General features: G+C 39.4%; 2 protein-coding genes and 1 pseudogene across 4 annotated transcripts in view; 1 reads left to right on the top strand and 2 right to left on the bottom strand.

Moving 5' to 3' along the window:
- Positions 1-21,084, bottom strand: part of slc49a3 (solute carrier family 49 member 3) — a 33,003-nt gene extending 11,919 nt beyond the window's left edge. Inside the window, exons 1-7 of one of the 3 annotated variants that reach the window (XM_088344558.1) lie at positions 20,701-21,084; positions 13,453-13,739; positions 9,989-10,147; positions 8,389-8,605; positions 8,244-8,320; positions 3,264-3,401; positions 3,072-3,188 (exon numbers count right to left, since the gene is read on the bottom strand). In XM_088344558.1, the coding sequence (XP_088200684.1) occupies positions 3,072-3,188; positions 3,264-3,401; positions 8,244-8,320; positions 8,389-8,605; positions 9,989-10,147; positions 13,453-13,617 (873 nt within the window). In that variant the 5' untranslated portion in view covers positions 13,618-13,739; positions 20,701-21,084. Of the gene's footprint in view, positions 1-3,071; positions 3,189-3,263; positions 3,402-8,243; positions 8,321-8,388; positions 8,606-9,988; positions 10,148-13,452; positions 13,791-17,467; positions 17,489-20,700 lie in introns of those variants that run through there. The other 2 variants (XM_088344559.1, XR_015851406.1) reach the window with 2 other exon arrangements.
- Positions 18,258-18,377, bottom strand: LOC148359335 (U2 spliceosomal RNA; annotated as a pseudogene).
- pcgf3 (polycomb group ring finger 3) overlaps positions 20,830-26,800 on the top strand; it is a 56,396-nt gene continuing 50,425 nt past the window's right edge. The window contains exon 1 of the mRNA XM_088344560.1: positions 20,830-20,976. The gene's annotated coding sequence lies outside the window, so the exon portion shown is untranslated. The remainder of the gene's footprint in view (positions 20,977-26,800) is intronic.

Genomic DNA, 26,800 nt, shown 5'->3' with positions numbered 1-26,800 from the left:
CACTGGACAGTTGCAGAGTGGTCCAAAGTCCTCTTTTCAGATGAAAGCAAGTTTTGCATTTCATTTGGAAGTCAAGGCGCCAGAGTCTGGAGAAAGGCTGGAGAAGAGCAAAATCCAAGTTGCTTGAAATCCAGTGTGAAGTTCCCACAGTCAGCAATGGTTTGGGGAGCCATGTCAGCTGCTGGTGTTGGTCCACTGTGTTTCATCAAGTCCAGAGTAAATGCAACTGTGTACCAAGAGATTTTAGAGCACTACATGCTTCCATCTGCTGAAAAGCTCTATGGAGATGAGGATTTCATTTTCCAGCATGATCTGGCACCTGCCCACAGTGCCAAAACCACCAGTAACTGGTGCACTGACCATGGCATCACTGTCCTTGATTGGCCTGCTAATTCCCCTGACCTGAACCCCATTGAGAATTTGTGGGGTATAGTTAAGAAGAAGATGAAAGACACCAGACCTACAAATGCAAATGAGATGAAGGCCGTTATCCTAGCATCCTGGGCATCAATAACACCTCAGCAATGCCACAGGCTGATTGCCTCCATGCCACGCCGGATTGATGCAGTAATCCTTGCAAAAGGATTCCCAACCAAGTACTGAGTGCATCAATGGACATTTTCAAATGTTTGATTTAGTTTTGCTGTTATAAAATTATTTTTTTTACTTGGTCTGAGGAAGTATTCTAATATTTTGAGATAGGATTTTTGAGTTTTTTTCAGCTGTAAGCCAAAATCAGCAATATTCAAATAATAAAAGGCTTGAAATAGTTCAGTTGATGTGTAATGAATCCAGAATGTATGACATTTTTGTTTTTTTAATTGCATTACAGAAAATAAAGAACTTTATCACAATATTCTAATTTTCTGAGACAGTCCAGTATATATATATGTATACCACAGCCATTTCTGACTCTTTTTGGGAGATTCAGAGGAGGGGATTCCCAGCCCCCTCGCTCAACCCAACTGAGGTGTTGGGAGTCATTAGGCGACCAAACCCCCCAATTCCAACCCATAAATGCTGAGCGCCAAGCAGGGAAAAAAAGGTAATAGAGAACAAAAAAAGCAAGAAAAAAGTAACAGCTAGGAAAAAATAAACACAATGAGATTTTTTTAAAGGGATTTTTTTTAAAAATGAGAAAAAAACAGGGAAAGAGGAAAAAGTTTCAAATAAATTCCAATTATATCAATATAATCTTGTTGCCAACATTGTACTTCCACTAAAAAATGTAATTAAATACAGTTGTGCAGCGTAATAAGCCCCCAAAAATGTTAGTATTATGCGACAAAAGATACCAGGAAAAAAGAAAAGAAATCTTGTGAAAGAATTGTAAAAATAAATGACATTTGTAGGCCCTGCAACCTTTGCAATCGTACATAAGTCAATTCATTCAAAAGTGAAAAATAATTTTGCATTGCCGGAAACTCAGCAAAATGTGACGTGATGTCAAGTTTTGGACATGTTTGGTAATGATTTAGTTGCCACATTTGGGGTTGCTGTTGCTCACTGTTGTTTCAAGCGTTGCTCACCGACTTTGTGTGAACGCTCAGACCCGTGGAAAATTAGAGCGAACATTGCTTGGGGGGGTATTGCCAGAAAGTGACGTTACACTTGTCCCTGCAGTTTTTTTTTACATTTCTATTTTGTAAGTGGAACATAAAATGGTGAAAGTAAAAAAAAGGTCTGCTTCTAGTAAAGTCCAAATGACAACCTAGTCCCCCAAAAAGATGAAAGAAAGAGTTTATTCAAGCACTTCTAAGAAATGCAACTGGCACGCAAATCACAAACAGGCTGTCTAAAACTGCAATCATGACTTTAAGCCAGGAGATGGCGGCAGAGAGTGGCTAAGATTTGAAATCCCGCACCACACCTTAAAGTTATTTTAGGTGAATTGATATGAATCCAAAACCAAAAAAGTAATCTATATTGATATTGTTCAAAAGTAATTATGAAGTTGAGTAGTTATTTTAAGAAAACTGTTCTTCATATTAGTTTTTACATTCAAAACATGGACTATAAAAAAACAAATTCTGTCACAAGTGGATCCAGGCACTACTTGAGTTAATGCTTTAAAAATTGGGTTAATATAAAAAAACGTTTCGCACCTTTTTCACGGCCAAATTCAAGCACTTTTAAGCCAATTTTCCAATTTCTCCAGTGCCGTAAAATTAATTAATCCAGCGTGAATCAAGTAATTTGCATATAAACAAATATATCTGTGGTTTATATATGTGAATTTTAATCTTGCGTGCGCATTTATCAAAACATGATCTTTAGGCCTTTAGTAAATCTCAAATGTATTTGTTTAATAGACAAATCTCTCCCCATATACGTGTTAAAATGACAGTAATGTGTAGCTTACATTTCCAGTTGCAGGAAGTTCTTCTCAATACAAATAACCACTAGAAGACACTACCTTAATCTGTTGCGTGGCACATAATAAATGTCCATAATTGATACAGAATCTTTGCACTAGTAAGCATTTCGTAGTGCCCTTTTTAGGCGTAGCATGCACATGTCTTCTTGGTCGTGACGCATAGGGGGTGGTGACGCTTTGTAGGACAATGCAGTACAAACTAATGCCAGCTGCTGTCAATCACAAGGGAAGAAAAAAATGCAATTATAGAGCGAAGTCACCCAAGAGCAGTGTCAAGCAGACATGGAAACAATTTAAAGCATTTACAAGCACCCAAAAAGCAAGCAATTTTCAAATCCTTGAAAACACAACAATGAAATTCAAGGAAAAAAAGGGTCGTTTTGCATTTAAAAAAATTGGGGCACCAACCCAACAATGGTCCATTTGTTTTAAAGAACCTAACATTTTAGTTTTTGGGGGAAACACCTCAGAAATGTTAACTAAAATGGATCCGTTTAGGTGATCGGTCTAGTTTTGGCCCAACTGGGGCTATTTCTTTTCTAATCTTCAAGTTATTGCTTGTTTGTATTTTAGGGGTGTAGTTACGGATAAACTATTACTACCGAAAGTGCAGATGACTTGATTTTGCTGATGCCTATTTCTGAATACGTTTCCAAAACAACAGTTCAAAGTCAAACATTTAGAGAGGACTTACATTGGTGTAGCCCTGCACGCACAGGATCTGGTCCAGCAGCGTTGAGAAGCACGTGAACACGCCCATTCCGGACCCGAAGCACAGTAGCAGCACCAGATAGGCTCGGTTCTTCAGCAACTGCAAAACGTGACATTTGGCATGAGGCCACAATGCATTCTTTCATGTCCCAAAAGCACGCTGAGGCGCTCTCACCAGTTTGAAACCTTGCACAAACGGTTCGGAGGTGGAGAATTCGGCGCTGGCCGACGGTGGTGTGGGTGGGGCGTTGCTGCGTATGCCCACCGTTGCCAAGAAACACACCACGCAGGCAGGAATGGCGTAGATAAGCATCTGGAAGATGTCAAAAAATACTCGCTCTTATGTTGAGTCAGGGTTTAATGACCCAATTTAAAAACTTTATGTCCAATTCAAGAAAAGGACTAATATGTAAGAAGGAGGTGGGCCAACTCTACTCCGATTATACGACATATATGCTACAAAATTACTACTATGCAAATATTACAAAAAATCTATGCAGAAATACTACAAAAACAGCACAAAAAGTCTAAAAAAATACAGTAATACAGACAGTCCGCTGCTTACGACCATTCGACTTCTGAAAAACGGTAGATATGAATATTTTTTTCGGGATGTCGAAAAATATCCAGAAATTGCTGCAAGTTAGATTTTGTATTGTGTGCATCTTTTTCCGAGTAGAGGACATTACTATAGTGCTTCTTTCCGCCGCTACTGCCGTGTGGTGGCGCTGTGAGAGGTCACCCAGCATCCACCCCGAAGAAATCCGCTTCGTCTTCCCAGTTCGTGTGTAAACATACTGCACTGTATCTCCAGCGAGCTAAGAACTTTGACGTTGGTGCAAGTGTAAAGAAGAGGCGAGCTGTTTCATTTGAAATGAAAGTAATATATATATATATATATATATATATATATCCCTTATCTGCTCATCCTCAGTAGAGTCGCGGGGGTACCTAGGGACAATTTTGGACCGGCCAATTAACCTGACATGCATGTTTTTGGAATGTGAGAGGAAACCGGAATGCCCGTAGGAAACCCACACAAACACGGGGAGAACATGCAAACTCCACACAGGAGGTTCGATCTCATGACTTCAGAACTGTGGCGCACACGCGCTAACCACTGCGTTGCCATGCTACCCTATATAATATATATATATATATATATATATATATATATATATATATAGAGCATCATTGTTATTATTATTATTATCATTATCTCGTTCGTAAGTAGGGCAGCATCTGTACTACAAAACTAAATATTACATTTCGTGCTTAAAAACAGAGCCAATATATAAGTTTGCTTGAATTGTGAGTGTTTTAAAACCAATTTGATGAAACAACACATACAGTATAAAGAAATATAACATGTAGATGTCTGCATATATATTTATTCATAAATGAAATCCAAATAGTTGCCCACCCTTGAAGTAAGGTAACCTACAGTGTTGGGATAACAAAGGAACACGTTCCTAGAACACCAATACTTTTCTCGGCGAGTATGCGTTATTAATAGTTTTGTAAACCCTACTGTCTCAACTACATGATGTGTTGCAGCGTTATTCGGCTCGTCATTAAATGCCGATCATTTATAACAACAACCTATAAGTGATGGACACTCCTGCATCTCTCACGTTGTTGGATACATTTCTAAACCCCCGAGCAGCTTCATATGGAAGGTAGGCTTGTTTATATTAACATACAAAGTACAAATGAATAAAGTTTTGGTGGTGCCAAATTTCTTGTCATGGAGATATTCTCCCTACCGCATTTACTCGCATCCAGGCCAAATTTACAACTATGAAATACAATACTGAAATCTGGGGGTCAGCTTGTAGGCACATATTTCCGAGCGTGTCAAAAAAAGCATATGGGAGACTGGAAAGCGTGTGGGGAGGAGAGCGCAGTTTATACAGGAACAAGAAACCAATCCAAAATTAATGAGGAAATGTAAGCACAGAATTTACAGCAAACCTGTGCTGAATATTGGTCTTTTAATTTGTAAAATTATTTTTTGCAATGCACCATGCATGGAAAAAAGGAAAACATTTGGTCATTACCTAGAACTAGAGAAGGAGATATTTATGTAAGTTGAAGCCCAGAGACAAAATTGATGTGGAATGTCTTGGTTTTGTGTTTATTTGCAAGCTTTCAAGATTGCACAAGCCAAGAAAAATAAAGAGTTCACTGCTTCCAATAGGTTGTTATTCATTTTCTTCTATGTGGCCATTTCAAAGCACCTTTACGGGGTCGGCTACCATGCAAATATCTACGGTAATTTGTAACTAGATAGTTACTTTCCTAGTAATGTGCTACATTTTGGTGCCAGTAATCTAGTGAATAACTGAATTACTTATTAAATGAATTTATTATTAACTTTAGCTTATCATGTTTCAGTATCACGCCTGACACTGCTAAACCACAGTTTTAAAATGATTTTATAAAGACAAACCGAAAAGAAACTTTTTCTATCAAGAACATGTAGTTTGATTTATAAACTACCGTTACATGCATCTATTTTTGTTACATAAATGGTTTTTTTTTCAATTTCAGTTGGATTTTTTTTTTGACAAGTTGACTCTATAACTATCGTAAATTCCGGACTATAAGCCGCTGCTTTTTTCCCAAACTTTCAACCCTGTGGCTTATTCAGTGATGCGGCCAATTTATGTAATTCTTCTAACGGCCGCCAGCGGCGCTCCAGTACAAAAGGTAAGATTTAGACCGGTGCAATATACCGGTATGCGCCGAGGAAGACTGCAACTTTACTAAAACTGGCCGCATGGGAAAGGCAACTTTTTCGCAAGTCTGCCGGTGGATCCTGACAGCGTGGGGCAGCACCAAAAAAATCCACCATCACCAACGGGTTCCGAAAAGCCGGTCTGCTGCGTGACGAAGAGGAGGCACAGAATCAGGAGTGGATGAGAGTTCCAGCAACAGTGACAGCGCGAGTGAGGCTGCGGGAGCGTGGGACGACGTCTATATGACAAAGTTTCTTTCCGACACTGAGGAAGAAGACTTTGATGGCTTCAGTTCTAAGGAGGAAGATGAGGACGGTTTACCGTGATTCTTACAAGTACCATATGTTTTTTTTTTACGAGACCCGTTTACTGTGTTGCGAGCGTGTTGCTACCATTAACTGCCCTGTCACAGGCACCGTTTGGGGTGAAAGTTATATTATTATTATTAAAGCTTTGAAAACTCTCTCGGTGTACCGTATTTCTTTGTAAATATGTGTAACCCATGTATAAGATGTATTTGCAACTGTACATTTTTGTAATTATTTATTTGTATTTATTTTAGACACTTATTCTGATATGTTTTGCACGGGCAAATGAAAAAGGAGGGGCGGAACAAAAGTGGGGTGACGGGAAGTGGGAATCGGTAAAGGTGAGGAACAGACAGACCTGTTTGTGGACGTGGCGGACAATAGTGGATATATATTTTTCCCACCCTTACCTTTGGAAATATACACTTTTTTCCTTGGATTACTTTCAACGGGACCTGGACTCTGCAGGTCTGCATCAAACCTTAAGTACCGGTATTATTTTGTGTTCATTTTGCCAGCTGTGATTTTTGGACTGTGCACTTTAATGAAGGACATTCAGTTTCAATCGCGGGACTTAAAGTCAGGTTTGGGTTAATTTTGTGTTTGTGTTACATTTTTTTAATGTGGGCGCATGCGGCTTATATACAGGTGCGGCTTGTGTAAGTACAAAATCGGTTTTCCTCTTAAAATGTGGTGGGTGCGGCTTATAATCAGGTGCGCTCTGTAGTCCGGAATTTACGGTACTAGTATTGGGTATTGTGGAGATAACAACCGAATCGTAACATATCAAAACTCAAAAAAAATCCTATATTTTAATTAATAGGAAGATCAATACTACATTCAACACCAATTCCATTACCTCTTACCAAACAAATATCATATATACTCGCATATAAGATACTAAATTAATACTAAATCAAATACAAACCTAAAATATGAATAAAATGTGAACCTAAACACTAATGATTATTTAAACGTTTAGATAAGTAGTAATGTACGAGTAATAAACATGAAAATAATAATATTTTAAAACATTTTCTTTTAACAGCGCATTAATGGTAGACACTAGAACACAGTTTCTTATTTCTCTAAAATGTCCTTTGACTCAATCGTTGTTGTTACTGTCGACCACTTTTCCTTATCACTAACTCTCTCTCCGTTATTTGGAAAAAAAGCCAATAAAACGCACTATATCGAGATAAAATGAGATAGGGTCCCTCTCAAACACAATAGGGATTTGTCTATAGACGGAATTGAATTGCATTCATGTTTTCAATAAGAATGTGTAAGCAGTATTTACAGTGGAACCTCGGTTCTCGACCATAATCCGTTCCAGAACCCTGTTTGAAAACCGATTTGTTCGATCACCGAAATCGATTTTCCCATTAAAAATAATGTAAATCGTTTTAATCCGTTCCAACACCCTGAATGTTTACCTTGAATGTTTAATGTAAAGCTAACCCGGGCTAATCATACGTTCACGTTATCGTAATCTTCCGTACGAAAGATTACGCTAACATGAACGTGTAAAAATAAAAAAAAGGATAAAGAAAACAATTATGAATAGGATTTCTTACCTTTGTGGTGTTCAGCAGAAGGCGCAGGTGGACGGTGGGGAGAGGAAGATCATCAAAAGTTTTTCAACCTCTTCCAAAACTTGCGGCCGTTGCTTGCTTATAGCACTCACTCCCTTAGCCACATCACTAGATTTCACAGCCTCCTTATTCTTTAGTATCGTACTGATCGTAGATTTAGCCATTCTGTATTCCCTAGCAAGATCAGATACTCGCACACCTCCTTCATATTTTGCTATTATTTCTTTCTTAAATGCAATAGTTGTACGCACTACTTTTCCTTTTTCACCTGTAGCAACTTTGCTGCTTGCACTGACTTTCTTCGGAGGCATAATAAGGGGCTACAACACCCGTACGCCGCTCAGCATCGCACCCTAGCGTACGCACTCACGCATTACCGGCGTTCGAACTTCGATTTTTTGACCGAACAGCGAAGCAAGAATTTCTCGAAATTTTGGGTCGGACTCCGATTTGTTCGAACTGAGAGGTGCTTAAAAACCGAGGTTCCACTGTATATGCGTGTGTAACTTACCAGTACAGGGATTCGATCTGCCGTATGCGCGATCGCAGGCGATACCAAGTTGGCAATAAGGAGGCCCAGTGGGTTAGCTGCAGAAAACAGTTGAGTCAAGCACACCACTTTATAATATAGGTGGGCACGAGATGAAAAGCCTCACCCATGGACGCCATGGTGTTGGCTGTGGCACGCTGGTCTTCCGGGAACCAGAGTGCTGCCATCTTAGTGGGCGTGAAGATAATTAGCGGCTGCGCTGCCGCTGCTAGCGTCTGCCCCAGCATCACCACACCGTAATTGATGCGGAAGACATCGCCAGGCGGACCACCCATGATGCGGGTAATACCACCGAACATGTTCAACCATGAACCCAAGATGAGCTGAGGAATGACAAAATGACAAATACGTCTTGGCTTGGATGTTTCCAACCATACCCGTCACATATAGGTAAAATGTTGGTTGTTTCATTCCCTTAACCACTAGGGTAGTAGGGGCACCACTTTCCATTGTGTCTTGGGCAAGTATCCCTCTCCAAGCCAACAAATGTCTCCACCCGGTCTCGAACCGGGGAACTTGCTAACGAACGTGCTAACCAAGATAGGGCCTTAAAAAAATCCAGCCCGACCAGACAAAGACAGACCCAGCCCAAGCCTGAATAAATACTGTGACTTTATTTGCAGGACCGAGCCCGAAAGAAACGCAACATTTTATTTGTGAAGACTTGAAAAGAGGCGAGGGGATTTATGATAACAGATTCTACCCTGTGTTTTGTAACAATATGTAACTTAAACAAGAGTCTGGAAGAGTGGGACAGAGAGACAAAAAAGAACAACGACTGGTAGATAATAATGATTCATAAAAGTCGCTGAAAGAGAAGCCCAGCCCGAAAGTAATGATTGACAATTTCTGGTTTGGACAAATTGCAAGTTCTTTTAAGACCTGATTTTTTTTTTTTTTTGGTCCTGTTTTTTGTTAATAGACTATCCTTTGTTGAGCACACCTGCCTCCGGCTTCCCCGCCTTTGGGTCTGTAATAAACACGATTTATAAATCAGAGTCAGATATACTTTGTCATTCTGGTACATACAGTGAAGAAAATAAGTATTTGAACACTCCTGCCATTTTGCTATTTCCCTCACTTAGAAATCATGGAGGGGTCTGAAATTTTCATGACCCAGCAAAAAGCGTCCATCTCCCGTGTCCCTTTTTTATCCCTTTCAAAGGACTGTCTGCCATACCCGTTTCCTCTCCCAGCGGCATGGCCTCTCCTCAGCTGCTTCTGTTTCCTGTTCCAGACGCATGAAAATGGACCCTTGGCCGCTTCTGGTCCCTGCTTCAGCAGGGACAGACAAAGAGCCTTGACCGTCCAAGTCCCTGTGGCAAGAAGGTCCTTGTCACAGGGTTCAAATACTTATTTGCTTGTCTGGATTTTTCTTTTTAGTTTATCACTCTCACAGAAGACATGCACCTACGATGAAAATTTCAGACCCCTCCATGATTTCTAAGTGAGAGAAATAGCAATATGCCAGGGTGTTCAAATACTTATTTTCTTCACTGTATGTACCAGAATGACACTAAAGTATATCTGACTCTGATTTATAAATCGTGTTCATTACAGAACAAATGCCTTCAATGTTTTCAAAAAGGTGGTGAAATTGTTTAGTGATGTTAAACTAGCAGAATTAGCACTATCATCACAGTATCACATTTTTTCATTAGTTGAGGTGAAAAAAAGGTGGTGAAGCATCTATTAAATATTATTACCGTGACACGCAGTCCGAGTGTGTCAAGCATCCATGTGGTGGCAAAGCTGAGTGGGATGGACACCACCATGTAGACCACTGAAAGCCAGTTGATGTCTGTCAAGGAGGCCTGCAGGTACTCCGCAGACTGGTCTGCCACTGGTGCAAATGTTAGCCATAGCTTGGAAATAAGACACAAATGTGCAAAGATGACAATGCTAATTTATGCTACCGGTACACTTTTTTTCTCTGTCACAAGGGAAAATAAACACAAAAAGTAAATTTACAATATATGTGCTAAACATGCACTGTAATTCTCATTTCAAATTGTGTCCAAAGTATGACAATTTTTAGTACGGGATTTTTTTAAAATTATTTTTTTAAATTTAAAAGAAAAACGTTCTTTTGTTATTCCGATCTCTTATTGCCCATTTCGGTTTAAATCCAGATAGGTTCCGTCACTGATAGCAGACAATAACGTCCTCGTAGGTTGCTAATATTGTTCCGGTACAATACACTAGCAAATTTTGATCAAGCATTCATTTTTCAACCTATATTGCTCTGCCTTCAAATGCAAACAGTGAGAGTTTTCAGGCATGCGAGGAAAGTCCATAGACAATAGGAACTGATACTTTTTTTTTTTTGCTTTTTAAACTAAATTGCGACAGTTTCTGTTACAGAGTAAAATCATCTGTAGATCAGATTAAGTCTGCGAAATCTTGCACTGCTACGTATAATACCAACTCACGATTTACTACAAGTGGGGAAAGAACCAAGAATGATGCTGAAAGAATGTTGTGTTGTTTATCTGGTAAATAAAATAAACTTATTTATGCATCTTATCTTGGTTTTAATTCTTCATAGTCTGCCTTGCGGGGAATTAATAGGTGCCCCCTTGTTTATAAGGATAATTAACACCTAATGAGGGGAATTTCAATCATTTTAAGAGCAGCAATTGGCTAATAAATATGAAAATTAACTTCTTTTGCACATTTTGGCGTGAGACATTTTGTAACATCTTGTCCACGGAAAATAACATCACGTTGCACAAATAACAACCAATCCTGGCTCAGATTCAGAGAATAAATGAGCTGCTATTGGTTTGATGGTCACAAGCTGCAAATCAGTTTTTTGCAAGTGTGTCAAAACAATTGTTTGCACACCAGATGTCTATCATTGTGAGACTAAAGTGGGCTTGAGGTGCAAAGTCCACACTCAAAATCTGTCATGGAATATTTTTGTTTTTTATCACCTTCTAATCACCTGCCAGTCCATCTGCTTCACTAGCCTACTGGGTTTTAAATGTATACCCCTGTGAAGTCACTCTCAGGGTTATGACATTTTTTTAGAATATATTTTAAAAAAGGGAGACGCATTGGAATTATTCGTGATTATGCATTAAATTTTATCATTACTTCAGGGCTACGTTACTCTAAAAACAGTCCAAACATAACTACATTTGGGCCAAGAATGGACAATTCACTCTGACAAATGAATCCCAAAATTGGTGTGTTTTACACAACAAAAGATAACATTGGCTACTATAGGATCATCATTTTGTCTTAAACAATAAATTAGTGATTAAAAAAAGACTCAATTTACTTGTGGGCTGTCGGAAGTAGGGTTTGAGTGATGTTGGGCTAAATAGGGTTCTCGAAGGCAGAAACTCACCAAAACTTTCATGTGACTTCAATATATTTTAGGCTTCAATTCAACAGTAAAGATTATAACAATGACTTTTGTTTTGTATAAGTCCACTGGATGTAACCAAAGCCAGGCACCACTCGCAAAAAAACAACTGTAGCAGTATTTGCAAAATATCATTAATCAACCACGGTTTTAAGGTCATGAGATTAGATCCAGCCTGTGCGGATTTTGCATGTTATCACCGTGCCTGCATGAGTTTTTTTCCGGGAACTCTGGTTTCCTCCCACATCCTAAAAACCTGCGAGGCAGGTTAATCGGTAAATTGTCCCAAGGTGTGAATGAGTGAGTGACTTGTCTGTCTCTGTGTGCCCCACAACTGACTGGAAACCAGTACCGGATGTCCCCTGCCCACTGCCCAAAGACAGCTGGGATGGGCTCTAGCCCCCTGGCGACCCTAGTTAGGATAAGCGGTGCAGAAAATGGAAAGATGGATCATTAATTAACCAGGGTATATTGAGAGAACCCAACCCGATGTTATTTTACTTTAGATAAAAGTCACAGACGCACTGTTTAAGGCAATAAGAAAATACTAGATTAATACAAATAGCACCTGGGTGTCTTTGCAGAAGTTTAAAGAGCCTTTAGCTGATTTATATAATAGAAATGCAGTGGTTAGCGCATGTGCGCACAGTTCATGTCTTGGGAACCTCCTGCGTGGGTTCAAATCCAGCTCCAGACTTCCTGTGCGGAGCTTGTATGTTCTCCCTTGCTTGCATGGGTTTCCTCCGGGCACTCCGGTTTCCTCCCATATTCCAAAAACACACATTTCAGGTGAATTGGTCGGTCCAAATTGTCCCTAGGTGTAAATGAGTGAGTTGTTTGTCCCTGTGTGCCCTGCGATTGGCTGGCAACCAGTTCAGGGTGTCCCCTGCCCGATGATTGCTAGGATGGGCTCCAGCACCCCCGCGACCCTACTGAGGATAAGCGGTGTAGCTAATGAGATGAGATGAAATCTAGTAGCACAGTTTTCCATATTCAGGTAAACATTTTTTAAGTAAAAAGCAGGACGACTTAAAAATCATTAGACCAATGATTTAAAATTGTGTTTGTATGCCATTTTTGTCAGTTTCCAGTCTAGATTAGTTAAATAAGCTGTAGTTGAAATGAATTCAAGTGTGTTGTTTTTGTTTTTAACAAATTCACAGTTGATAGAGAATACAAAAAAATCAAAAATTAGTGAAGAAAAAAATATTGAGGGGAAAAAATCCTCAATAATCGATTTATAATCAAATCTTACATCCCTGAATCATTATTTAATTGTGAGCCTGCAAAAAGACCCCCATCCCTCCAACTAAGGCACACCATTTATGCCTTTAAGTTACTAATCTGGCCCCCGTGAGAATTGCTTTATTTAAATCCACCTAATAACGACAGTTTCCCAAAAAAATATGTTCTTTAATTTATGCCAGAGGCGCGAAGGAGATCACGTGGGAACCTGTCGCGCGGGTTCGCTCATGAGACACGTGGTCACGTGATCTCATAAGAGTAAGTTAAACTCACTCATTGTACTGTATACTGAATGCATATTCTTTGGATTTAATTATGAATGTATGGTATAAGTCTTACTTAAAAATGACTTGCTTATGTTTTTAAAAGTTCTCCACGACTCACAAATAGTCATTAAAACTAATTACATTTTCGCCGCGAGTCCCGACTTCTAGCAAATAAAAGCGGTATCGTTCCCTGATAAGGTGCCCCATTGTACAATCGAAAGTAAAGTTTGTTTCGGTCAACTTTATGACATATTGTGTCATCGTAAGAGCGTTTGATTTGGCTCACTGTGGCATTGGAGCAGTTGAGCAGGCACAGAACCAGCAAGACGAACCATCTCCTCTTGTACACTTTAAAGCAAAGCAATTTCTTCAGCTCGTCGTTGGGAAGAGGAGTGGGCGAAGTCGACGGCGAAGAGGACGAGTCGACTCTCTCGTCTTCGCCGCTTTCCATCGTCGACGCCCGGCTGACCGTCTAGTTGACAAACCACATTTACTTTTTTCTTTTCCAGAATCGAAAAGATCCGTCGGCTGTACAGGGCGAAGTCCAAAAATGTGTTGTCAGCCCGAAGAAAACTGTACAAACAAAAAATAACATCACTTCTTGTCAATACATTGAGCGCAACAGAGATCTTCTATTACTAGAAGATGCAGTTCCCTTGGCTGTGATCAACACAAATTTTAAAGGGGAAGTCAAATAAAATCAAACTGGTTTTGTATAGCAATTTTCAACAACTTAAGTGCTGTGCAAAACATTAAATGTACAATAAGTAAATAAAAACTCCCAATCTAACATAAAGCAACGTCAAATACACAGACACACACACAAAACGGATTAAAACAAATAAAAAACAATGAATAAAATAAAAACATGACATCACATCCCCAAAATGCTCCAATCGATGTATACTCAAATAGTTCTACAGGAATGTTTACTTTTCAAGAAAAATTGTTTTAAAAAAACGGAATTAAACAAAAAATAGATATGTTTTTAATTTGTTGCAAACTAACTTCTGTATGTTTTACTTAGAGTGAGGGGGGGAATTGAATATTTTCGTGACAAATAAAATAACACTTTTCAACAAAATATCTGATTAAATAAGTTGATATTATTCATTGATTTTCAGAAACATATAAGTGCTGTATTTAACTTCAAAATATTTTACCTGCTGATGCCATCTTCTGGCTGAAATAATCATTGCATTAAGCTGCACGTTTTTGATGTGCGAGTACTGTACATTTACTTCTTAGATGCAACTCTTTTTGGGGGTTGCAGTGTACATTTTACCTTTGAAAAGTGATGGGTCCCGGGGACTCACATGCTAAAAAAATCTATGGGTCCCAACAGCGATCTATGGGTCCCCAAAATTTAGTGTTATCGAGGTTGAAATTGTAAATCGGCGACAAATATATAATATAAATCTATTTATTCATTCAGTTTTAATCATCACAGTTTATTGGTAATTCAAATCAGTTATCACTTCAAGATTTACCAGTTCACAACAATATTGTACATTATACAAAATAATATTGCTGAAGTAAATATATCAATCTATATTTCCATTCCGTTTTAATCATCACAGTTAATTGGTAATACAAAGCAGTCATCATTTCAGATTTTTCAGTTCACAAAAATCTTTTACATTATACAAAATAATATTGCTGAAATATGAGTCTATATATTCATGCAGTTTTAATCATCACAGTGAATTGGTAATACAAAGCAATTATCACTTCAGATTTTTCAGTTCATATATTCTTCGTGGTTTGCTGTACCGCCACAGTTGTAATGCCTTCTCAAGGTCCAATCCATTATCATCCTCCTCATAGCGTTACCAGGAATACAATTTAGTCCATTTTGGCAGAAAAGTCCTTTACTTGCTAGGAGTATTCTTGTATATTTTCTTTCGTCGAATCGTTCGCTTCAACACAAGTGTTTTCCTTTTCTCCGCGATGTTCCGAAGAATTTCTCTGCCATTTTTTCGTGCCGGAATTATTGCCGTTGTTATCACTTTCTGCATTATGTTTTGACTTATTGCTGAAACTGAAGAAATTACCAATTTTGTGTTGATTTCCACCTAGTACTAACTGTTTTTTCTGAGGCATACTTCTCTTTCACTCGACGACAAGCACCACAACAATGACGTAATCTCGAAGCAACAAGATCTCGTTTGCCGAGATCGGCGTGAAGACGAAAACTCGAACCGCGAGACCAAAACAACAATGGCAGATCTGCCTGACGAAAAGTTCGGAGTGAGGTTAATCTTCGTTAAAAAAAATGTAACCCGGTAATAATGACAATTTTGTGTCAAAAAAGTTGCGTCCCGGGGGCGTACGTTGATTTGACACTATGCGTCCCCAGCTAAAATGATGCGTCTAGGACGGAGGGACGCGGTCAAACGAGAACACTGGGGCTGGGTTGGCATTTGAAATTAATTTGAAACGGTCCTTTTCTTACTTTTACTATTTTCATCCCAAAAGAAAACTGCAAGCAGCCAGGTGAAATCACTTCATACCCCTCCTCCCCCGGCCCCCTTTCCTCTAGCCTATCGCGCATTGTGGTTGGAACACCGATAATTAAAGTAAGATAAAAGCAAATAGATAGTTGTGGTGAAACAAAAGAAAATATATAAAGGCTCTTTGAACTCAATTGGGCACCATTTACACATTTTCAATAGAGAAAATATTCCATCCATTATCTGCATCGCTTATCCTCTGTAGGGTCGCAGGCGTGCTGGAGCCCATCCCAGCTATCTTCGGGCAGTGGGCAGGGGACACCCTGAACTGGTTGCCAGCCAGTCGCAGGGCACACAGAGACAGACAACTCACTCTCTCATTCACATTTAGGGATAATTTGGACCGGCCGATTAACCTGTCATGCACGTTTATGGAATGTGTAACCAGAGTGCCCGGAGAAAACCCAATATTGAATTTTTAAATTGCTAAGGGCAATACGCACTGCAACTTTACTGTCTAGATCAGGGAACTCCAACACATTTACTTGGTGGCCTCCAGAGCTAGGGTCTGGAGAGGTTGGGTCACATACATTTTTCAACTACTGAACAAGAAACACAAAACTTTACAATGTTTTTTGTACCACTTTACTACACGAGGCATTATAACCAATGTTAATTTACTATAGTATAAAAAACCTTGTTTTATCTACCTCAAGAGGTGACCATTTCGCCACTCATTAGTGAAATAATCCAATGTTTTACAACCATTTTGCCTGGGCACACTCGTGAGCCACGTGACCTTGTCTAGCATGGCCAAAGAAAATGACCATATTTTACTTTTCTAAATGTTTTTTGTAAAGATAACTTTGCAAATTACTGAGAAAGAGGTCTTCTTTGAATGACGATTTCTTCCTCACTTTGAATTGAAGGAAATGAAAGTACTTGAAACGCAACAGTCGAAACTCAGATCACAAGATTGAAAGCGATATCCACCTCAATGTTGAACATAGATCTCGAAAGTCTTGAAAAAACATATCAATTTTACAAATACATACAAAGCATAAAATGAACAAAAATGCTGCATGTTACATTTGTGTTTAGAGTGAGCCACTAACACTTTTCAATATATATTTTGAAGCTGGGAGCATGCTTACTACTTAGGCTAGGCTCCAAGATCTACCTTGGAAATATTTTTGCCTTTTTATCCTGACAATATTTCCTGTTTTTCTCTTTGAAGTCTTTACATTCTGCGGCCTGTGCAGCCCTTTAAGATTCCTTGTGATTAATGGCTATACAAATAAACATGACTTGACTTGACTATGACGTGTTTATTATAGAGAGCCATGGGTAAACTTGTTGTAAACAATGTTCACTTTGCTCTTATCATTGATAATTAAGACAATTGCAATTCTGAAATCCATTGCTGTTGGATAATCCTTCAAATTAGAACCCAACTTCGAGTCAAGTCCTTTTTCTTACTACTTTTTGGACAACAGTAATCAGCTTCACACAGAACACTAACACTCAATCACAGTCACTAATATTCTGTATTTGATTTTGGTCATCGTTGTAATGCTTGGGGAGAAAATAATTTTTGACAAAAATTCTAATTGTTTTGAATAATGTTTTGAATCAAAACGTATTTTTGGGTCAAAACATTTTTGATATTACTTTTTTGGAAAATAACTGCTACGCACAGAACACTTACACTCACACATAATCACTAAACTTCTGTATTTTGATTTTGGTCATTGTTGTAAAGCTTGGAGATTAAATTATTTTTGAAGTGGTGGGTAATTCAAGTGAGTTAAACAAATGTGTAGAAGTAAACAGACAGAAAGAAAATACCTCAGCAAAGACAACAACATCATAAAAGCCTCCTGTCACCCTGGCCACTACCCCATTGGCCTACTGCTCTCTGGTAGGTAAAACAAGGACTGACACGTTCAGAGACAGTCTCTTACCTAGAGCCATCACCACCCTAAACAAGTCATGTTTATTTGTATGGACCTTAATCACAAGGAGTCTCAAAGGGCTTCACAGACCAAAGATTATTGCAAACTACAGCCTATTATTACACCATCCCTTGATCTAAAACCTACATGAGGGCAAGGAAAAACTCAAAAACCTCAACATGAGGAAAATGAAGAAACCTTGAGAAAGGACCACACAAGAGGTAATCCCCCTTCCAGGATGACCAGGCTGCAATGGATGTTGCAATAACAAATAATACACATATATTGTAAACAGGAAATATAGGTCATTCATAAGCCATAGAATAGAAGCCTAGATTTAAACAGTTCCACTGAGGTTGCAGATCGAATCTCAGGGGGCAGAGCACTCCACATCACCGGGGCCCAAATGGAGAAGGCTCTTGAACCAGAAGCTCTTTTCTTGGCTCTTGGAATCACTAGTAGAGGACATTTTTAGAGTGAAGGCCACGGACAGGAACATAGGGGGAAATTAAATCTGAAGGGGTTTGGGGTTTTTAAGGGTTATTGATCTATCTTCGTTATTCATTATCCATTATCCGTTATCGGTCAGTTCATTATACGCTACAAAGCCTAGGAGCCGGGACACTTACTCTCAGCCAAAAGGCTAAGCTAAGGTCCTAGCCCTATAGCCTTGTTGCGATCATTGCGAATGCACCGTTCCCGGAGGTACTGCAATACCGGGCCGATGCGTGGAGTGGACAGAGCAAGCTCTTATTCCATCTCCGGATTGCAAAAATCAAAGATCATGGCAAAGGCCAAGCTAAGGACTGACATAGCATCAAAGCCACAGTCCAAAAACAAGGCCAAGCTAAGGGCCTAGCATCAAAGCACCCTATTCTTACCATTGGACCACCAATGATATACAGCTTCAATGTCCATTGATGGTAACAATTCTTAACCACTAGTCCACAATCTGAAGGATATGAGGGAGCAAGTCCATGCATGATTTTGTATAATACCAAAAGAACCTTAAAATCACATCCTAAACTCCCAATGCAGGTTAGCTAAAATCAGGGTAATGTAAAAAATATACGTAGAAAAATGGGTTTTTGTTTCTTATTGATTGACTTCTTTGGGAATTCTGTTGCAGATTAATGTTATTGCAATATTATTCATTGCACTATTGGTACAATGCACTTACAACTGAGGTCAGTCTCCAATCACTACTACCTTCTGTGTAAAGCACAGGTGTCAGACAGGCGGCCCGCGGGCCAGATCAGGCCCGCTAAGGGATTGAATCCGGCCCGCGAGAACACTCAGAGAGGCGCAAGAGAAAAACAAGCTGCAAGTTGAAATATGTCAACTTGATGTTGCCAAAGCCAGGTGCCTCGAACAAAGACACTGTACTTGTATTTCTTTCTCTCTCTCTCTTTTCCACCCCTTTTCTCCCACTCTCTGTCCCTGTCTCTTTCACTCTCTGTGTCTCTTTTCCTCTTCCTTTGTTGCTCTTTGTCTCTTTCTCTCTGTGTGTCTTTTTAACTTCTTTTGCTCTAATTTCCTTTTCTCTCTTTTCTCTTTCTCTCTTACTGCCCTTTGCGCTTTCTTTTCTCTTTTCTCTCCTTCTGTCTTTCTATTTCTCTTTGGATTTCTTTCTTCCTCTCCCTTTCTTTTCCCCCTCTCTCACGACTTTTTATCTCTCTTGTTTCTCACGCTCTCCCCCTCTTTTTTTCTTTCTTTGTCCTTCCCTCTCTCATTTTCCCTCCCTCTTTCTCTTATTTCTTTATCTCTCTTTTTCTTTCTCTTTAATCTACTAGTCCGGCCCCCGACAGAATGTTTGTTCTATCGTGTGGCCCCCGAGTTAAAATGAGTTTGACACCCCTGGTGTAAAGCATCATCCCGTTCTTCAAAGATTAGCCGGACCTCCGCAATGACTGGCAGCGGAGTGCGGCAATACTAATGGGTGGGTGGGTGTATCCCTTAACCACTGAGGAAAAACTATTTTGTTACGAATTTTTGGGGGAACTTCTCATTGTGTGTTTTTTAACATACTATAAACAAAATACAACAAAGTTATATTAACATATTGCAGTGTTGCGAACACCTAAAATGATCAAGTCATTTTCAATGTCTAGTCTCCATTGTTCGAAAGTGGTGTCCTTCGTTTTCCTATCATCCATCCATTTTACCCATTTGTCCTTGAAATGGGTCTCGTGTATTCTCGTTCAAAACGGTGTCCTCTCTTTTACAAATAGTTCCTCCACAATGCACACCCCGTGTTCCACGGTGGGGAGCTCTGATAAATTCTCAAAATAAAGGACCTTGAATGTTTTTGGGTACCCTGTATCCCACCATTGTCTTAAACCATAAATTAACCCAGTAATCTTTTATACTTTGACAAAACTAAAATATATGAATGTGGTTGCCATCTACCGCACCCGGTAACTCTACAGTATGGTTGCGGAGCCACTTGTGGCTTTTTATGTCTTTGTTTAAAAACAAACTTTGTGGCAATGATGTTATGTTCTTTGCTTTTAAAATACAATAAAGAAACCAAAATTCTTTGTCTAATAAAATTCTTTGTGTCTGTGGTACAGTCAGGTTAAGTTATGTTTATTTGTATAGCCCTTAATCACAAGAAGTGATGGGATCAAATCCAGCTACCAGCTTTCCTGTGCGGTGTTTGCATGTTCTCCCTGTGCTTGCATGGATTTCCTCCGGGCACTTTAAAAAAACATGCATCTCAGGTTAATTTGGCTGGTATAAATTGTCCCTAGGTGTGAATGAGCGTGTGAGTCAACTGTCTGTGTGCCCTGCAATTGGCTGGCAACCAGTCCAGGGTGTCCCCTGCCCACTGCCCGATGATTGCTGGGATGGGCTCCAGCACCCCCGCGGCCCTACTGAGGATAAGCGGTGCAGATAATGGATGAGTGGATTTATAAACCAATTATATCAGTTGTTCAATAAAACGTTTCCATTAAAAATAATAAATAATTCAATAGACTGGTTTCCTATTTGTATACAGCACAATATTCCTACTTGCGCAAATTCACTTAATTTGGGTGGTTATGGGACGGTTTTAGTTAAATCAAGGGAATAATTTAGTCCAGAATTTGGGAATCTTTGTATTGAAATAAATTCCACACTTACATGTTTACAAACAGAACTTCTACTCGACAGCATCGCAATAGACACGCGAATGTCTTCTTTTCTTTACTTTGGGGCAAAATGTTATTCTATTTATTTACTCGATTCTCTCCCGCTTTCCAATTTCAGCGCACTGCGCATGCGTAGCGCTGCTCCGAGAGAGCTTCACTTCGGCCTCTTCCGCGGCCGCTCGGTCATCTTCGCCTCTTTGTTGTAGTGCGAGTGGATTTAACTCGGAACCGACCTACTATTTGGCCGAGTTCGGCGCTTTTCGACCAGGTCAGTCTGCGCTTGGTTCCCCACGGTTTCCCTCTTTCTCTCCAAGTCCCTTTGCTGTGGCCTCCGTGGCCGGTTTCGGGTGCCAGTTTGTATATTCTTCACTGCCCCCCTGTCCTCCTCCGCCACCTCCTCCTCGTTTTTAGCATGGCTTTCCGCTGCCTGCTACCAAGCATGCTATATAAACGTGATGGGTGGATAGTGAAATAATGTGTGTTAGGAAGTGTGTCTACGTGGTGTATGGTAGCGACAGGCCCTGTAAATGGCACGCCGGCTTTGAAGCATGGTTAAGGGTTCGAAGGTAGGCAGACAGGCAGAGGGACTCGGAGCTCGACCGGGATGCACGCGGTGGTCCTCCCCGGGACTCAGGCTCGTCTGGCCGTTGTGTCTCGTCGTGTTCCTTCGCCCCTTTGCGGTGCTCTTTCTGTCTCTGGGTCCGTCACTGAAGTTTTTACTTGAGGTTAGGATCAAACGTGATGGGGGTTTAGTTCTTTGAACTCCCCCACCTCCTTTCGGGAAGGTGTTTTTTCCCCTTTGGATGTGCTGTCGTTTGGTAGACTGACATTGTGTGCGGGTGATACACACAAACATATACAGAACATGGACGGAGCAACCAACAAGTCAGCAGTTTTCCTTTTTCTGTGTTGTCGTTTTCGAAGATGCTAACTAACCGTGCTAACTTGACGTGTGTGCTTGCGCAAAAGGGTTGCAAAAAGTTGCCGGGTTGTCATTCAGCTGCCTTCTCTGGTTTGAACAAAATAAGCCAGTGTGCTAAAAACTAATCGTTTTGTAAAGGGAATCAAAATTTGAGAACTGGCACGAGTAAAGGAGTCATCTAAGGTAAGATTATGCAATGGCAGTTCAATGAGGCAGTTTGGTATTCCATTTAAGTGTGTCATCAAAATCCACTGGCGGTTAATGCATAGTGAATTATTTTGATGTCGGCGTTCAAATTGGTTCATTTTGAAATTGAATGAATGAAACTTCATTTCAAACATGAGAAAAAAACAACAAGTCAAAGGAACTAAACAATGTTAATGTAACATGTCCGAAAAGAAATAGAAGGAAGCATATGTATATTTATTCCAATTGATTTATTTAACAATTGTGTCTTAAAGCTAGATCTCCTGTGTTTATATATAACAAACACCTCACAAATATACAGTACATATTTACAAAGGTTCTGTGGATGCACAGTCACTTAATCATCATATCATCACCATGACAACTTTCAATGTCATCATCATCATCGCTGTCTCCATACATTTTCACCGTACTATGTAATAACAGTAACTGGGATGGGCGCTACCAGGCTCTACTGGGCCAAGACACACCATAAGAAAGGGTGCCCCTACTACCCAAGTGGTTATGTCAACCAACCAACCAACCAATTGCTACTTACATTTGCGTTTTGAAAATGAGACTTACAATCGTCTCTATTGTCATTGATAACTACATAGTGAACATTGTTTAAGAGATTAGACAGGGCTCTCCAGGATAAATGCGTAACATAGTCTTAAAAGACAATAACAAGATAAAAATAATTTCAGGTTAAATATGCATACATATTTACAAGTGTGCATGGAGACTGGCTTCATTTATAAGTACATTGTAACAACAGTGCAATGAAATAGTGCAATAAGATTCAGCAGCAACAAAATTCTCAAATAAGTGGATAAGAAAGATATGAAAGCCAAATACAATACCCATTTTTCAATACAAATGGCAATAGATATATTTTATACAGTCTTGCAGGCTTGTTTAGAGTTTTAGTTGCCTAAGGAGAGAAACCGCCCGTCTCAGCCTTGTTATTCTTTGTTTTAAGGGACCCGTAGTGCCTACCAGAGGGCAATGGATCAAAGAGTATAGTCGAGTCATGTATATTTGTATAGCCCTTAACCACAAGAAGACTCAAAGGCTGTATAGACTATTCTTACACCATCCCATGATCTAAAACCTACACGAAGGCAAGAAAAAACTCAAAACCTCAGCATGAAAAAATTGGGAAGGGGGTCGCACATGAGGGAATCCCCTTTCCAGGATGACCAGGCTGCAAAGGATGTTGCAAAGGCATCAACAAAAATACAAAGACACCATGTCTATAAAATACGGGTCATTATTAAGGTGAAGAATATAAGTGTGTTTTAACTCCAGATTTAAACAGTTCCACTGAAGTTGCGGATCGTTACTCAGAGGGGCAGAGCATTTCACAACATTGGGGCCTGAATGGAGAATGCTCTCAAATCTGCGGATTTCTTTTTGGCTCTTAAGGTCACTAGTAGACCAGCATTTTCCGAGCGAAGGCTTAGAGCAGGTACATATAGGAGAAATTAATTCTGAAAGATATGAGGGGGGGATGTTCATGCATGATTTTGTACAGAACCTTAAAATCACATCTTAAACTTACAGGGAACTAGTGCAGGTTTGCCAAAATCGAGGTAATGTGATCAAACTTACTTGTTCTAGTTAAAAGCCTGGGTGAGAGGTGTCGTTATGAGAAAAATAAGATGAAATGAATCTCAGGATAAATAGGCAAAAATATTTACATTGTAGTGCTTGAAAACTTCACGTGGTGGTCCACCACGGGATTCAGACTTGTCTAACCAGTGTGTTTCGTCATGTTTTCTCACCCCTATGCGGTATTCTCTGTATGTAAGACCATCACTGCACCTAAGTAGATCTTTTACATGAGGTCACAATCAAATCTTTGATTTCCCTCACAACCTTTTTGTTGAGACATTTTTTTCCCCTTTGGCTGGCCTGTCATTTTGCTTATTGACGTGTGCGGGAGGGGAGGTACACAGAAACATATACAAGGAGCCATCAACCAACAAGTCAGCAGTTTTTCCTTTTCCGTGTTTTTTGAAGACGCTAACTAACCATGCTAACTTGATGTGTGCGCTTGCCAAAAGGGTTGCAAAAATCTTGTTGCGTTGTCATTTAGCTGCCATCTATGGTTTGAACACAATAAGCCCGTGTGGTGACAACAAATCATTCTGTATGGTAAATTCCAATTTTCTGACTGGGCATGAGTAAAGGAGTCATTTGGGGTTAAGACTAGTTATTGGCAGTTTAATGAGACGGTTAAGTATTTAAAGGTAAGGTGCGCCGTTTGAAATATCCTTAAAAAGTTAAAAGTGAAATATTTTTTCTATTAAGTATGTGTTAACAATGCTCACTGAGTTCAAAGAGACCGTGTGGTATTTTTTCTACTGTGCCTATCTGCTTTCTTCTTACTTTTGTCAGAGCTGTTTGGGGCAGAAAACATTAGGTTTGAGAAATGTGGTCGAAGAACTTCTGGAGAGTGACATCATGCTTGTCTCTGCAGTTTAAAAAAACAAAAAAATCAGTGTGGCGTGAAAATTGTGTAGGAAAGAAAATGCCTGCTCCCAATAAACGCCAACCTAAACCTCCAAAAAGTTGAAAAAAGTTTATTCGACCGCGTCCAAGATATGCTCATACATGCATGCACATCATGAACGAGCTGACTAAGGCTGCAATCAATTGAGTTGAATTGTCTTTATTGTCATTCATGTCAATGCTGTGAATCATTGTATGCAACAAGATTAGACATGGCACTCCAGGATAAACATGCAGTACAATTTTTAAAGTGAAAAGCAAGATAAAAGACTTTCAGGATAAATAGGCAAAAATATTTACATAAAAGTGCTTAGTGTCCGGCCTAAATTACATTAATAGTCTAATAAAAAGAATAGTATATCGTACCAGTAGTGCAAGGAAAAGAAGTGCAAACACATTCAGAAGCAACAACAAATGAACATTTAGCAGCAGCAAAAAAGATTCCAGATAAGTTGCAAGACATACATTTTCACAATTTTGCATACTTTTTTAGGGTGTTGATGTCTCTAGGGAAGAAACCGTCTCTTAGTCCTTGTTTTAAGGGACCTGTAGCACCTACCACATACGGTGGTCAAATGGGTGGTGGTCGGGGTGAATTAAGGAATTAATTAATCAAAACTTTAAGCCAGGAGATGACGGGAAAGAGTAACCAAGTTTTAAATTCTGTACAGCTCCTTTAAGCGTGTCATCATTTGCAATTAGCAGAAAAAAAGATCCAGAGGAAGTCAACCAAGAAGATATGAATACCCAATACAATACCCATATTTTAATACAATTGGCATGATACGTATATTTTTCACAGTCTTGCACACTTGTTTAGGGTGGTGATTGCTCTGAGAAAGAAACTGTCCCAGAGCCTGTTAGCCTTTGTTTTAAGGGACCTCTAGCACATACCAGAGGGTAACAGATCAAAGAGATGGAGGTGTGGGTGATATGAGTCCTTTATAATGTTTTTGGCTATGCCACAACCAAAGAATACTGTGGTTTGTCCCACTGTAAGCACTAATACTCATAATTTACCTGAATTATTCCCGGTAGTGTTGGTTAATGAGTAATTAAGAGTAAGGGTTGGTTTCAAAGGGGGTAATATAGTTCTGACTAGGAGTGTCCTGATCCGATTCTAAAGACAATTATTAGGTCTGGATTCAGCTCTTTTATAAGGGATTAGATTCAGTCATGTGATTAGACCCTATCCAAGTGTCACACCTTTTTATGGTGGCAAGGCGCTTTACGGCTGCTGTAAAGCATATTTGCAAAATGTTTTTCTGTCTTTATTTTCTACCTGGCATGGCAAACAGTGACATACAAAAGATCTTAACAAGCAGTTTTTCCCAGAAACACAAGCAAGGTGTATTTTAACATTACCAATAAGCCCCGCGACCATACTGAGGATAAGCGGTGCAGATAATGGATGGATAGATGGATGGATATTGCCAATAAAATGTATTGTGTTGCGGTACTATCTGTCATTGCACTACTGTTACGATGCACTCACAACTGAGGTGAGTCTCCTTGCACTACCTTGTTAAAAAATGCGTATTTATTCTGACTTTCTTTGTCTCATTTTTCTACTAGAGTTACATACATGTCTAGTCTTGTTGTAAACAATGTTTACTACATTGTTATCAATGATAATAAAGGCAATTGTAAATCTAAAGGAATGATGCCTACAGATTAGTTGAGCGTTTACAAGTTTAGGTGGAAACAAGCTGCAGCAGCAAACTGATTTTGGATTCATTCCAATCAGATTGGAAAAGTTCACCTTAGAAATATCCGACAACAAGCCAAAAACATCTCTAATTCTAGGCAAAAGTTAAAAAAAGTTGGGCTTTGAAAAAAAAACTGCTCAGGAAGATTTAGTATTGTATTTATTATCATTGATAACAACATAAGTACAACAACATAGATGTACAACAACATCAGACGTGGTACTCCAGACCAAGGTGTAATAAAGACGTAAAAAGAAAAAAATACATTCAACCAATGTAATGATAAACAGACATAACAATTTACAATGTAGTTTTTGGAGACTGGACAGTTTTAGGAAGCGTTCTTTTGAATTCTAAAACAAAGGTATGACACGTGTGCCGATTCAAAACTTTGATTGAGAGTCTGCTTTGTGACACTGACATCTTAGGCAGTTTACCTTTAATGACAATCCTCCTACTACCTATGAAACATGTACAGTACATATGCATATTTTGCTGCAATAGTGTCAATAAAATTGTTCAAACCAAAAACCAAAAAGGTGGATGTTCATGCCTGCCCTACTTCTAATGTTTGGCATTCATATCAAAGATTCTATTTACTCTTATTTTATACAAAGTTGTGCTAATCGCAAATCTAAAGCGGGGTGAAAATGCAACTACATGTCAGATTTATCGGTTAGTCATTGCCAGAATTGTTCTTAGGAGTGCTGATACTTCAAATCCAATATCATTGTAGAAACAAAGGAGACCGCAAAAAT

This window comes from Urocampus carinirostris, chromosome 9 (assembly GCF_059441175.1).
Source record: "Urocampus carinirostris isolate Australia breed hairy pipefish chromosome 9, RoL_Ucar_1.0, whole genome shotgun sequence".
NCBI lineage: Eukaryota > Metazoa > Chordata > Actinopteri > Syngnathiformes > Syngnathidae > Urocampus > Urocampus carinirostris.
This window is presented reverse-complemented; position numbering and strand designations above follow the sequence as displayed.